Source organism: Oryzias melastigma, linkage group LG14, assembly GCF_002922805.2.
Source record: "Oryzias melastigma strain HK-1 linkage group LG14, ASM292280v2, whole genome shotgun sequence".
NCBI lineage: Eukaryota > Metazoa > Chordata > Actinopteri > Beloniformes > Adrianichthyidae > Oryzias > Oryzias melastigma.
Window position 1 is genome coordinate 9,481,990 of NC_050525.1, and position 14,604 is coordinate 9,496,593.

General features: G+C 39.5%; 1 protein-coding gene across 1 annotated transcript in view; it reads right to left on the minus strand.

The window, feature by feature from the left end:
- Positions 1-2,061: 2,061 nt before the first annotated feature.
- The window catches only part of pcdh2ac (protocadherin 2 alpha c), a 15,720-nt gene continuing 3,177 nt past the window's right edge, over positions 2,062-14,604 (minus strand). Inside the window, exons 2-4 of the mRNA XM_036215249.1 lie at positions 10,439-10,497; positions 2,322-2,407; positions 2,062-2,084 (exon numbers count right to left, since the gene is read on the minus strand). Of these exons, the coding sequence (XP_036071142.1) occupies positions 2,077-2,084; positions 2,322-2,407; positions 10,439-10,497 (153 nt within the window). The 3' untranslated portion in view covers positions 2,062-2,076. The remainder of the gene's footprint in view (positions 2,085-2,321; positions 2,408-10,438; positions 10,498-14,604) is intronic.

The window sequence follows — 14,604 nt, forward strand, 5'->3', positions numbered from 1 at the left end:
AATCCTCTTAACCTTTCTCTCCCTCCATCCCCCCACACCTCGCCTTTTTTTTGTTTTTCCATCCTCCTGTATGTCTACTCTTCAAATTTCTCTTTAATATATTGGATCTTTTTTTTTTTTTTTTTCATGGAAGCTTCCTCACTGACTGATAATAGCTCGTCTTACCCTCCAGCATTAGACAAATGTCTCCTCATCTGCGCCATGGGTCACTTACATAAATGCAGATTTGAGGGTGCAGCATTTAAATGCGCGACACATTTCATCGTGATAACAATTCGACAAATAAAAATGCATCACAAATACAAAAATGTGGCTTTAAAATAAACAGTTGTAGCACCGTGTCATTTCCGACAAATCATTTCCATATGCCCCCTTAAGTTAACAGCAGTACGCTACACACACCAAAAGGATGCTTTTGAATCTTAACATGGCCTGAGTGACAGATTCTCTTCTGCTCCAAAAAAGCTGACATGAGTGATGACTCTGGTTGTATCTTGGAAAAAGAAAAAAAAAATTCCTAGCGCTCTCTCCTGCAGAGATGCATTCGTATAAGGCAGAAAGAAACATACTCTGTCACTGACCGTGATGCTACCCTTCACCCTGAGGTGTTTGCTTGGGATCCTGCAGCCTGACAGGAAATCAATGAGTGGGAGCGAGGCTGAAAAAAGGAGACGCTTCAAAAATGTCCCAAACACCGTTTTAAAATCACAAAAGGCTTCCAGTCATTTCAGTCACTTTCTGCACACTAGTCCTCTCAAATGTTACTTGTTAGATCTAAGCCAGTGATTCCGTGAAAGATGAAGGACAAGCCATCTTCTTGTTATTGTGTTGCTGTGTTTCAAGTGTTTGCACACACTATAGAAAACTCACTTCTTACTTAAAGCTCCAGAGATATCCTCAAATTGCTTGTTTCTTTTAAAGACATAGCATTTTTGTGGGAGTGCACAAAGACCTAACCCGGCAAACGACAGCCCGGAGTCCACATGCGACCATATAAACTATTTAATCTGGTCTGTCAAACAGGAATAAATTACATTGATAATCCTCATAATGTTTGATTTACCATTTAACTCTGGTGCGTTCCCATAAATGGTGCACTACAAACAGAGATGGCCCTGGACTGATTTTTTTTCCATAGTTTTAATTATTACTTTTTTGTTTTTTTAAACATTTTTACACGAAATGAGTGGTGTGTCAAACTGTAAAACAAAACAAACACAAAAAATAATTTCAATTCGGTGCCTCCTCCAGCTGATAACGCCCTAGGTGGCTGCCTATGTCGCCTACGCCCAGGGCCGCCCCTCACTAAAAATAAATTAACCATTATCAAGATAAAGAGACGTATTCTGCATTCTTGTGGTGTTGTAAAATGTTGTTGTTTTTCTGACATTCACATGGACAATCATTTTCCAATCATTCCAACACTACACGAATGCTGCATTTTCTTTAAAGGGTAACTAAACAGGAAAGTTGGAGGCTGACTCCACCCACAGCTGAAATTTAAAAATCCAGAGGGGTGGGGCTGGGGAACAGGACTGTTATCATTATTGGAGCTCCAGATCATACTATGGAACTTCAATTGTTTGACCAATCATGAAATTTAAATGTATTACCCTCATTCAACCTGTAGGGGACCGCACACAGACGGCTTTGAACCATAGTTTCAAGAACTAAACAAGTTTATTTTAATTTGTCAAAAATGTGGCAATGACTAACAGACAGCACTTTTTTAAGCCCCATTTATAGGGGTCAACAGACAAAAGAAGTGGATTTAGGGTTTAGTTATCCTTTAAGTTAGCTTTTTTTCCCCCCCGAGGGACATCAATCAATTGGTGTCATTGGCAGTAAAATGAGAAAAAGCTACAGTTTTTTTTTAATAATAATACTCCAAAATGTACATTAATTTTCAATCAAAATTAAAGCAATTTGTCCAGATTCCATATTATTTCTTTCTCTTATGAGGTGGAAAACATCCTACACATCTTCTCCTGGACTGGCCTTTTTGTCAAATTTTGGATCCCTTTGTGGCCCACAGGTCAAAAGGTTTGCACACTCCTGACCCAAAGGCGTCTCTCTTTAAAGTCCTGCATCAGAAATGCACCGAAGTTCAAAATGATGTAGATATTTAAACTATGTATTAGCTGAATTTAAGACAAAGCTAAGTAAAGCTAAAAAATAACATTGACGGTGGTTTAGAACAACTACATAATCTTTTCTAATACTTTTTTTTTTAAGTAAGTCATAAAAAATATTTTAATGTTATTTTATGTCTGTGTAAGCTGAAAAATAAGAAAAGAGTAATGTATTTTTCTTCTGCTTACCTGCAGCACTAGACACAGTGGGCCAGTTCTGGACCAGCATTCCCTGGGCCCCCTGCATCACAGAGGACTCCTCCATGTGAACAGAACTGGAAGTAAAGACACATTAAGCAAGGTCAGTGTCACACTTTTTTTTAACATTATGAATTATAACATTTTACAAAATGAAAACTTTTTTTTCATCCGCCCATTATGTGCTTAATTATGATCTGGCTATTGGGGTATCAGCCACTGCATTGATGCCTACATCCTCCCTCTTTCTATGTAGGAGAAAAGTGTTACCAGGCGAGCTGAGAGATGTAGCCTCTCCAGGGTGTCTGGGGTCTGCTTCAGTGAATCTTACATTATGATTCCTCAGTTGTTCTCCAAGCTTAAGCCAAACGATTGAGATTCTTAGCCTGTCACTTAGGGAGACCCTGACAATCCTAGGAAGGAAGATGATGTCGGTTTGGTGTGTCTTCACCGCAATGCATCACATAAAGGTTGCCATTGTTGCTGGCTATATATTGACCTATTGGCCAGTCAGACTGACCCTTTATCCTTTTATTGCTTGTAAACAGAATACCAAAATGCATTAAAACCTCCACCCTGGAGCAGTGAATCCTTCCTGACCAGAAGGACACATTTCATTTCTTTCCATGAGCGGTATACGTAGGATGCCCACACAAACTACACTCAGATCGCCTAATTTCCTTATGTCTAACAGTCAGACTTTCCTTTGAACAGCACAAACGGGCTCCTAGCACGAGGTTTAGGGTGTTGAATAGGTGAAAAATCCATAAGACATGCCTGTTTCTTACCTACTTCACCTTTACTTACCCTAACATGTTGGTTAAGTGTTTGCTATGATAATGACATGAACATTTTCACCCTACGGGTTCATAGAATAGTCTACGATCTTGATATTTTTAAGTCCCATTAGTTCTCAAGTTTTGTGAAATTTGTTCTCCAGATTTGACCCATGCCCTTGGGGAGTGTTGATAATCAGGCATTGAGTCCCATTTTTAGCCTCAATCCAAATTCTTCCCTTCTCCCTAGCCCTTGTCCCTTCCCCTTCATTAAGCCCTCCAAACGGAGAGTTATGAAAAAATAATGTCTCATATTTCGGAAATCATTTTTGTCAATGACGTCAACAATAATCGCCAATCTGTTAGCTTTAGCACGGAGCTTCCAGCGCTTAAATATATACAACAACAGCGTTTTTATATCTTTAAAAAGGTCATGCTACAACAAAAAGTCATTACTTACATCTAAATGTAAACGTCTGTGGTTCAAAGCACGCCTACAAAAAGAAAAGCGCTTCTCAGCGCGACGCAATTTAGCCATGCGGGGGAGGCCTTCGGAGCCCTCCGTTTGGAGGGTCGGATTTAAAAAATACATTTCCTGGACACACTTAAACTCCCCCTTCAAATGGAGGGGAAGGGATAAGGGAAGAATTCGGATTGGGCCTTAGAGTCTCTGGTATGACTTGGCCTGGATTTGAACTCATGACCTTCCGGTCTTAGATATTTAGACAGATAGACAAACGGATAATCCGCCCTGGACATTTCGTATCCAGCCGGGACAGTTGTGACTACTGTGTAATGTATTAACTATTTCACTCTCATCTTCAAACTACTCCAACGGAGTTTAGACAGGCTAAAAGAGCCCCAACATCCACAAGTCAGGCTCTTTAAGACTAAAAGTCAAACTCTTGCCTTTTTGAGCATGTTAAAAAAAAGAGATTTAAACATAATTGTTGATGCTTTTGTTCCTTAAGTGAAAATAGAAAGGAGCTGGACTTCCATTCTAATCACACATCACTGAATGGCAGTTAAAGTGGTTTCTATCATTTAGCCAACAGGTGTTTCAATGCTAATGCATTTGTCTTTACATTTGTTTTGGATGTTGCAGCTGTAGGATTACAATTACTTTTATTGATTTAGAAAATGCCCACTCTTTGTTCACTCCAGTTATCCTGCTTTAAATATATCTATGTTATCTTTCTATTTTGCGAGATTAAAATATTTCATTGCATTTTTTTTTTCTTCGGACACAGGTTTCTCCTGTGTCTGTAATATATTCTAAAGACAATAATGGATTCATTTTTGTCAATTTAAGTCATAGAAATCTTACAATGCTTAAACATTTGGGAATTATTTCTTCACAAAACAGCTGGGCAACTACACTTTTTTGATGGAATTTTATTTATATTTATAATATATAATATTTTCTTTATATAATATTTACTTAAAATCTATTAAAACGACTGTACAGCTGGAACAGATACAGAAAGTGAAATAACGTGTGTTGCTTCAGTACCTTAGGGTCATGGAGGAGATGCACTCTACAGAGATAAGTCTTCTAGATTAATGGAGGCGGAGAAAATGTATCTGTCTTCACAACTCCAAAAATAAAACAGAGTTGGAATTTGCTGCTGCAATACTTGGAAGAAGTTCACATGATTAATAGCAGAGCTGTGTGTTATTTAACTAAGACTAAGTCAGCATTGGGTCTTTGTTTCCTTAAGATGAACAAAACAACGTCACTTTTTGAGCAATGTTCTTTGAAAAGAGAGATAATAGTAAATGGGTTTAAGGACAGCACCTAAACAAAACAAAAACTCACACAAACTGTAAACCAAGGAGGTGGAGGGTCAATGATTTGGAATAGTTTTTTCTTAAAATGAGTTGGTCGTCTCAGATGACGAGAAGCTGTTTTTGAGGCAAATGTTACGAGTTATGCTTGAAAAAGAAAACTGACCCAGACACTGTGGAACTGGACTGTCATATGGTCCATTCACACTGGACTTGATTTATGCAGAAGGGTATTGACTTTCAATGTTAGGTCAATCTACGTGCGAGATCTGAGGTCTTGCAGCACGATTTGATCGTCAGGTTGACGTGGAACGTCAATCAATCAGGGACTCAGCTTTGGGCAGTTAACGTTTTCAGTAACTCGATCATGGGATAGAAATAAACATTTAATATGGCTGCTCAATGACAGGATTTTTGTCCTGAATTTTCCATCCATTCTTGTAACCGACTTGTAACAAAGGCAAGATACACCGTGGACAGGTTGCTGCCCTGTCTCAGAGCCCATGGAGCTGGAGCTATCAAGCCCGTTATGCTAGCCAGCCGCTCAGTGGACAGCTAGTGAGCTAGAAAGTGGCGCCACCCAGAGTTAGCGGAGTTGCCGCCTCAGCTGCTGGTCCCTGGGCAGTGGATCTAGCTATGATGGCCTGCTGATGGTTGGCTGTGCCATCATAGAGGGCGCAATTGTTCAAGCTCCATGTGCTATTGATGTTTTTATTTTCATTTAAATATAAAATAATGAAAAGAACCTCCTGCTTAATTTTTTTACCCCCTCTCTAGTTAATGCTAGAACTGGGCCACAGACAGACGGAAGTACCATTTATAACGGCCAAAACCAAAGCGCAGCTCCAACTGAAAGAGTGAAATACCCCGCACCGGGAGAGGCTTTGAATGATCTGGTGAACCCAGACACTATGTGCTTTCCAGCACCTCTGAAGAGCTCTCCAAAAAATATAAACCCTGCTCGATATCATCCATGTCTTCCATGATGTGGCAAGGAAGGAAGTCTAGAAAAACTTTGGTGGTTGCTCCACGGTCGAGGATTCAAGCCATCAAGCAGTAATTTTGACAGTGTGTCAAAAAAGGGCAGTAGACATGAAGGTTCCATTTCCTTGAGAGACACAACCATGCCCTTAATCAAACTCTCCCATGCACTGCTGCCTGATGTTTAGCTGGTTCAGTTGATTCCACTCTCTGATTGACACACCTGATTGAGATAGTTAGCAGCTAGCAGGAGGGCTACAAAATAAATATCAAATTGAAAGAATCAGAAAATTTGTCAAATAAGTTGCATTGGGTGAATAAATGTCTAGACACTAACTGGACTATTAACAGCATTAATGCATAGTAGCAGCTGCAATGTAAAGCTGAGGTGAAGTATTTTGGCTTTTTTTTATTACAGCTGATTACACTAGAGATCCTAAGAAGGCTGCAACATATTTGTAAAGTTGTTTAATTGAAAATGTGATTATTCAATCCTTAATCACTGTGTTGAATTGCCTTGAGGTTCAGGTGATATTCACAAACCCATACAAATGACCTGAATTCAGGTGGTCCAGTCACCTCCACTGCCATGCATACTGCTTCTACAAACACTTGGGAAGCCGCAGGCTGCTCTCGGAGAATTCCAGCAAACTCTTGGGATAAGAGGCACCTTTTTCACAAGTGAAATTTCCACACAACTAAATATTCCACAATCAACTGTCAGTGGTAATATGAGTGGAAGAGACTGCAAATGACAGCAACTCAGCCTCAAAGCGGTAAGTCATCTGAAGTGACAGAGCTAGTTGTTGGATGGTGAGGAACGTACCGAGCAGAAATCTACAATTTCCTGCAGAGTCAGTCACTACAGGGATTCCAGGCTTCACGTGACCTTCAGATTAGCTCAAGAACAGCGAAGAGGGCTTCATGGAATGGGTTTCCCTGTGTGGGGAGTTGCATCTAAGCCATTCAACATCAAGTGCTTTGGAATCAGTGATGCAAAGCACACCACCACTGCATTCTGGAGCAGTGGAGAGACGATCTTTTAAGCCACAAATCATGATTTTGCTCCTGACAATTTGATGGAGGAGTCTGGGTTTGGCATTTGCAAGTGACAGAGTACTCGTCTGACAAGTGTGAAGTTTGGTGACGGGAAAATTGAGTTAAGTAATAGTTTTTTTGGGGTCCTGACTCTTCAGGTCGAAAGACAACATTGAATACATCAACATGCCGATGGTCTTAACTTTATGGGTACAGTCCAGGAATGGCCTCCTCCTATCCAACGCATTCTCACTCCCAAGTCATCACATATTGACCCTTGGTTACGGATCCCTCCACGTCACTTTTTGATGCTTTTGGTGTCCTCAACTTGTCGTTTGTTGATGTGCTGGCTGTTTGTAAAATCAAGGGTCCACAACCCTCGGTACGCGGTACTGGTCCTCAGGACACAGCTGATTACCCTAACCCAGTACTGGTATCCTAACCTGGCATTGGACACGGTGCCATATGCATTATCATATACTGTATCAGACCCAATCCGGTACCAGGTGTGGTACCGGACTCGAACCAGGCCTGGATTCAAACCGGTACAGGGTTAGAGTACTGGTACTGGGTTAGGATGGCAGTCCGCTTTGCATCCCAGTACTTGACTGGTTCCGGTTCACGGCTCGGAGGATGTGATTTAATGGCAACAGTCAGCACGTCAAAAACGATGAGTTGTGGACACCCAAAACATCAAAAAGTGATGCAAAGAGGTCCTTAACCAAACGTCAATATGTGACAAGTTGATAGTGAGAATATGTTGTCCTATCACACCTCGACTGTGCAGCATGGAGGATCAAGGAAGTTTGGGGAGAAAAAACCTGACTGGACTGAGAAGAGTCCAGTATTTGGGGAATATTATGGGACCATCTTGCCCAATATCATTGTCTTACCTCATAATGACTATCATGAATCAAATTTAAATGACTGTAAACTTCGTAGAAGCTTCTAGAGGGTGAAGACAGACAAGTAAAGACTATTGTCAGTATTGAACATCTGCAGTCACATTCCCAACCAAGTCATAGTTTGGATTAATTGAAAATCTCTCCGTGTACATTACAGGCATTGACAATCTAAAGATGTCAGCTGTAAATTGCATGGATGATCTATGTCCCAATAACATGATGATGAAGTAAACACTGTTCTTCCTGTACACATCACTAAGAATTAAGACTAACATCCAATTAAATCAAACTTGGACAGAGCAGATGATTGCACAGAGGAGCAGTTAACATTGTAAGCATGAAATCATAATAATTTAGCGCAAAGCATGGGAATACGGTGGAAAAACTCATTAGCTCCTGAGGTTCCAGCTGTCCTTAAGCCGAATCAGAGAAAGCCTTATTAACAACTTGTATTGGGGACCTTCTTGTATTAAGTGTTAATTAAAGATGTGATCTAAAAATACATTTGTGTCACTTTTGCTTGGTGTTGCATGAGATACATATAAATGAAAAAAAACTATAAATAACTGGAAAGAGGCACAAATTATGCCATTAGACTCCTAGTGTGAGGATTGTCTACTCTAGTTGGGTTCTCTGGTGACATTTTAGATTGCTTTGAGATGTCTCCCTGTCAATCAGGTTCGTGTTCAAATGTGAAATGTCAAAGTGGAGCAAATCTCGTGGATCTTGCACCAGACTTTTTCTTTCACAGCTTTATTCCAATTTGTGAAAGACTTGATGTCATGTAATTCCAAACTAACACGAACAGCAATTATAAATTTATCCTCCTTGGTAAATTTTCAAATGGTTGGAACTTCAGGACATTAAAATTGACACCATCCATACGTCACCACCAAATCCGAGTCCCTGATTGGTCAAAGTTCGACCGGTTTAACTGTCAATGGGCATTTAATGGTAATGTGTTTTATACGTGGAGCCCGAAAATGGTCGTAGAAGGTTGCGTAGTTAATTGTCAATTTAAGAGTTTTGAACGAAAAGCCCAAATTCCACATTTACATAGACTTTTCATTGGGAGTGCCCGCTTGAATGTGCTTTTCCGAAGGCAGTGTGAATGTGGGTTTACAGTATTTATGCAAAGTAAAAAAAATGTTTTCAACCTCAGTTAAGTCCTGCTTTGGAGTTTTTTTCTCTCTCTAGATCTGTCCTAAATTCAGTTTAAGTATTGTAATAAGACCTCAACAATGTTTACCTAAAGAATCAACTCACTTGAGTTCAATCTGTCCCCCGAGAGATGCATATCACTGCTCGCAGGACAATTCAACATGCATTCACTGATCCATGTGTGCATTTCATAATCTAAGAAAGGTCATTGTCAGCCCGTTTGTCCTTCATGCTTCCTGCTCAAAGACTGCATTGAGGGAAATAGAGACTCAGACTGTAGCTGACCTATATAGTATTACACTGCAGAGGAAGAGGGCTTTCTGTATCCACTAATGGAGCACCTGATGCTTTTTGTGTCAAGACATGGTGTGAGAATTTAACTTAAAAAAATCAATTGTATGAGAAAAAAAGAAAAATAAGGAAATAAATGTATGTTTCTTCCAACAAAATGCAGACATGAAAGTAAGTTTTCTTAATCACTGCATGAAAAAGGAGTCATTCAATTTACTACTTCCAGAAATATCTACATCCAAATGTAATCGGATCTAAGTACAAAATCCTAAAGGTTGTGACTTGTCATTTTGGACAACACCCAATCAGTGGGAAAAAAAGTAAAGGAAAGTATTTGTTTCCATAATTGGTGACCAGAAATGAGTTGATGGATGCTACAATAACTCCATATTTCATCTTTTTAAGTACTATCATGTTAGAAGTTGTTTTATCTAATAAAAACTGGCTTTTAGAGACACTTAACCCTTGTATGAGGAACCTATAAGTGTAAACATCTTTTTAGGTAATCAGTTTTACTTGTCACAGCAGTTTTCCAGCTTCTCTTGGTGCCTAGAAGCCTTTATTGTGTTTTTATCACTGGAAGGTAAACTGTGTTAAGTCACCCATTAAAAATGACTCTCAGCATTGCAATTGTCTCCATCTCGGCTCAAACCAGTATCTCAGAAGGGCTATAGCTTCTCTATGACTTTGTAAAAACATTATTTTTCCTTACCCAAGAGGCTTTGCTTGTTTCGGTGTGCAGTGAGCAAGCTAAAGTGAGTGTTCCAGATAGCTCCAGGTCCGCCTGAAGCTCTTTGGATGCCCTGCTGATTCTTGCACAATTTCTATGAACCGTCATGCACTTTCCATGCAGGGTCTGATCTAAGTGTCAGAACCTGGAAGCAAACCTGGAGCTTACTGACAGTAAAAGCTTGTGATTGCATAATAAACTGCAAATTAGAACTTGTAGGGTTGCTAGTGATTGATTTGCGTCGTCTAAGTCTCAAAAGGCTTTTTTTTATTTCAGCAAAATAAATGTAATTCCCTTTTTTCCCATGGAAAATGTTTAACTGATGCTTAACATGTTAGTAAAAACAAAATATAAATAGTGTTTGCTTTTTATTTGCATTTATTTATTTGACTTGTAGAAGATCAAAAGCTACAAGAGCTTAGGATGGAAAATGCTTACCTCTGCACTCCGGCCCTCAAGGATGCAGAATATCGCCAGTCAGCATTTGGGGCTTTTGGCTGAGCAGGAAAAGAGGAAGAGAAGAAGAGAGGGAGATGGAGAAGAGAGAGAGAGAGAGAAATGAAAAAAATAAAGTGACAGAGAAAGAGAAGGGGGGGTGAGTGTGGTTTGATCTCATACTTTGCAGGGCCTGGCTGAGCCACGGTCTCATCAATTAATCATGATACACATCTCAGTTCAGGATGTGGTGGAAACACTGCAGCATTGCTTCATACTGCAGAAATACACACACAAGGATGGATTCATGTTGATATGCATGCAAATGTGTTCAAATGGGGGGGTCACTGAAAGCTTTAGTGGCAGCTGATCCCTCACTCAAAATCTGAAAAATGTGACATTTGTGGTCAGTAATTAAGTATCTGAAAAATGTGACATTTGTGGTCAGTAATTAAGTATTGGTTTGGCTGTAAACACTGTGGGGCAAACGTGTGTACAAGGAGGTCTCTGTGAAACTGGAGCAAATGAGTCTGGTGCTGATGAACCTCAGTTTTCCTGCTGACGTCTTTAAAATTCAACAAGCCACTACAGATGTATTACGGATGTCACAATTCTTGGTTTAGAACCGAATCGTATGTTACGCAATTGAACCAAATTGTGAGGTAAGTCAATCGTTGCATCCCTACCAGTATTATTATGTTTAAATTTCTTTATTTATAAGTTTATTTCACATGGGCATTGTACATTGTAAAACGCATCACTGCAAATCCACCAGATATAACCAAATGGCTAATTTTGTTCTGTTGTCACTGGAAAATTATGTTGAAAGTAGAGCTGGGTGGATACAATCGATCTGAATCGATCTACGCTTAATAGATCAATAATAGATCCAAAAAAGTAGAGATCGATCTAATGTATAAAGCTAAAGTCTGCTAGCTTGATGCTAATGTATAATGGGATTTCCCATAGGACGGCTAATGCTAATGCTTGGTTGACCTAAACATACATTGTTGACTAAATGAACATCTTTATAAACTCACAGGCACGAATTTTCCAAACTCTTTAAAGAAAATGTTTTTTTAAAGTAATCATTTGTGCTCTAAAACACATTTTTTTGCTCATACTTTTTTCTTCTTCTGGAATAAGGTGTAATGCTATAGTGCGATCGCCACCTAGTGGCCAAAGTGAAATGCAATTAAATCAAATTAAATTGAGTGGATTGAAAAAAAAAAATGGAATCAAATCGATCCAGGGTCTGATGAATTGAATCAAATCTAGAAATTATTGGCAATACCCAGCCCTAGTTGAAAGTGTCAAACAATTGCTGTGCTAATTTTAAGAAAGATTTGTTATTTATTGTTTTATTACAATTAAACTAGGTTAGTATGAGCCAAATTAAAGGATTTTCATCATTGTTACTTGTTCAATAGTAAATTCAAAAAGGTTATTTTTCTGATTTTTTTTTTTTTTTTTGGCTTTTTTGTTGTTGTCTGAAAGGAATCTGGCAACAGACACGATGGTGCCTGACATCATCTGTCTTTTATTAAGGCTTAAAAATTGTAAAAAGCATGACTGTTAGGACTTCCAGTTAAAACAAAGTTGTTTTCTAACAATATGGGGGGATTTCAGGCTCTGGGCAAGGATTTTCAATTCTGGCCAGTGATGTCTGCAACCAGGTCCTCTTGTGTTGTCAAACAAAACCCAAAAAATGAGGTTTGAACAGAATTGTATGGGTAAGTGAATTGTTGCATCCCTTGTAATTGTCCTTGAAGGCTTGCTTGGAAAGCTTTATCTAGACCTTCACGATAATGTTGTGATTTCTCCAAGTAGTTTCGATGAGTTATTAGGTGTTCGGTCCTTCCAGGATTCCCAATCATTTGCCTTTGACAGAAGCAAATTTGGTTCATGAGGATGTTTTAATGTTCAAAGAACCTCTGAACCTCATCAAGGAGAAAAGCCACCCTTTTAATGAGCTACTCTTTCATGGGCATTAAACATGCCCGAGTCGCTCATAATTACTTTCCTCATGAGCAGATGTCCGTGCGCAGCATGAACTGATTGCCAATTGTGAACAATTTTTAACATTGCAGCTAATGTTAATAATCTGCCTGCGACATGTGGGTTGCAGTCATGGACCTAAAAGTAGAACAAGGGAAAGGAGAACAAATAAACCAAGAGAAAAAAAAAAGATCTGCAAGGGAAGCAGCAAGTGTCCCAGAAACAGATGGCGTGTTTGTGCTTTCCGCTGTTACACCAAACCAAACCCTTGAGATTTGGTTTGGTGGGAGATCTAATGTGCAAGGTTGAGAGGGAGGTTAATCTAATTTCTACTGCCACACAGCTACATGCATCTTGATTTAGGCTTTTTGTTAAACACATGAATAGAATAATTACTTCTGACACAAATCTAATATCATAGATGAAATTTCATATTACTTATGTAAACAAGAACATTTTCTTAATCTTTCTTGCCTTTTAAAAGATAGTTTTAAAAGGTCTTACATATGGTTTAATTTTAGTTGTGCTACGACTATCAAATATCACATATCGCCAAACTTCACTGTGCAACAATCTAAATTTGGCACCTGACTGCGGAGATTTTGAGAAAAAGTTAAAATTTTACAGCAACTAGCCAATTTTAATCTAAAATCTGGCATTGGTCAGTGGCCGCACGGGCAAATTTGGGAGTCACGTGGTCGCAGTCCAGTGACAGGCAAGGGACAAGAAGGCAGCAGCGCAATCACTGACTGCTAGGGTGCGGGGGGTGGGGTGGGGGGGGGGTCTTCAAGGTCCCCAAAATCATCTTACAATCATCCAATTTCATACGGCCACCTCCCTTCCCCTGTGCTGCAGTCTCACTGCCACCGCCCGATGGTTTGAAATCGGACAGTAGCAGCACAGGCACTCGACGGGGGCTGTTGACATGGAGCAGGGGGGCCCGCCATGATTAGACATCAATCTGAAGGGTCTGCATTCAGTGAAGACTCCTGCTGTAGTTTGACCTTTGTTTTCTTGAGTGCTGGGGCTTTTCCCTGGTTAGGTTTCTTGGGAAGCATGTTGTCTAAAAAAATGTAAATTCACAAGATTGTAACTTGTGCTCAACATCTGTGTCGCTAAGGACCAGTGGTGCAGAATTGCCCACTTTTTATATACCTATGGGCTACTAGGTGGCTGGCGGGGGTACGGAGACATTTAAACATCATCTAATCAGAGATCCAGCTGCCACCGCTGTTACCAGATTTTGTAATGGTGTTATCCTGACTGACGGCTGACAGCCGCCGACTACATTTATGACCACCAGCAACAATTTCCAAAAAATCGTGCATCGACATGAAATCTATATCACTGATGTTGAAGCAATTTTAAAAGTTACAAGGCGCTCTGTCAAAACTTTCTTTTTACAAGTTGCAAGCAAGTTTGGGTGTTTTTGTGATCACGCAACTGCAACTAACATAGAGGTGTTGGAATGTGTTTTTTTAAGTTTGCTAACAAAGTTGAGAATTAGCGTAGTCACAGTATTTCTTGTTTCAGCAGTATCAGTTTTCATGTTACAAACAAGGTTAGGAGTGAAAGTTTTTATGAATACACTAACGTGGCTAATGTGTCTAATGTGATAATACAGTTTATGAAGTGTTCTAAAATTCTCAGTACTAACAGGAATAAATAGGTAAAATATAAATTTAGCAGATAATTCAAACCTTTGATGAGCTGCAGCAGAGTAGAAGGGATTATATCAAAATAATGAAATGATTAGAAATTCAAGCACAGCAGGGGAAATTGGATGAAACCTTTGTCACTCCGAACATAAGCAACAAATGTGTTAAGAACTCAAACAGCAAACACTGTAAGCATAGTTCTCAGATCCTTTTGGAACTTTAATCAAATATAACAACTATATGTATCTGCCCTATTTTGCTCTAATCTGCAGACATCCACAAACAGGTTTGACCCACTCCTGGGATGAGCTGGTAACAGAGTGGTAGATATGATGAGAGCCTTAACATGAAACACAAATTTTAGGATGGGCAGTTATGAAACAGGTTCAGTGAAAGAAAATCACTACAAATGACTCTAATGGAGTGTGAGTGCTGAGCTGGGCTGGGTTACATGCCATGCAAGTGGAACGAGAATGAAGACAGTGAAAACCAATGTTTATGATCCCAGCCTGA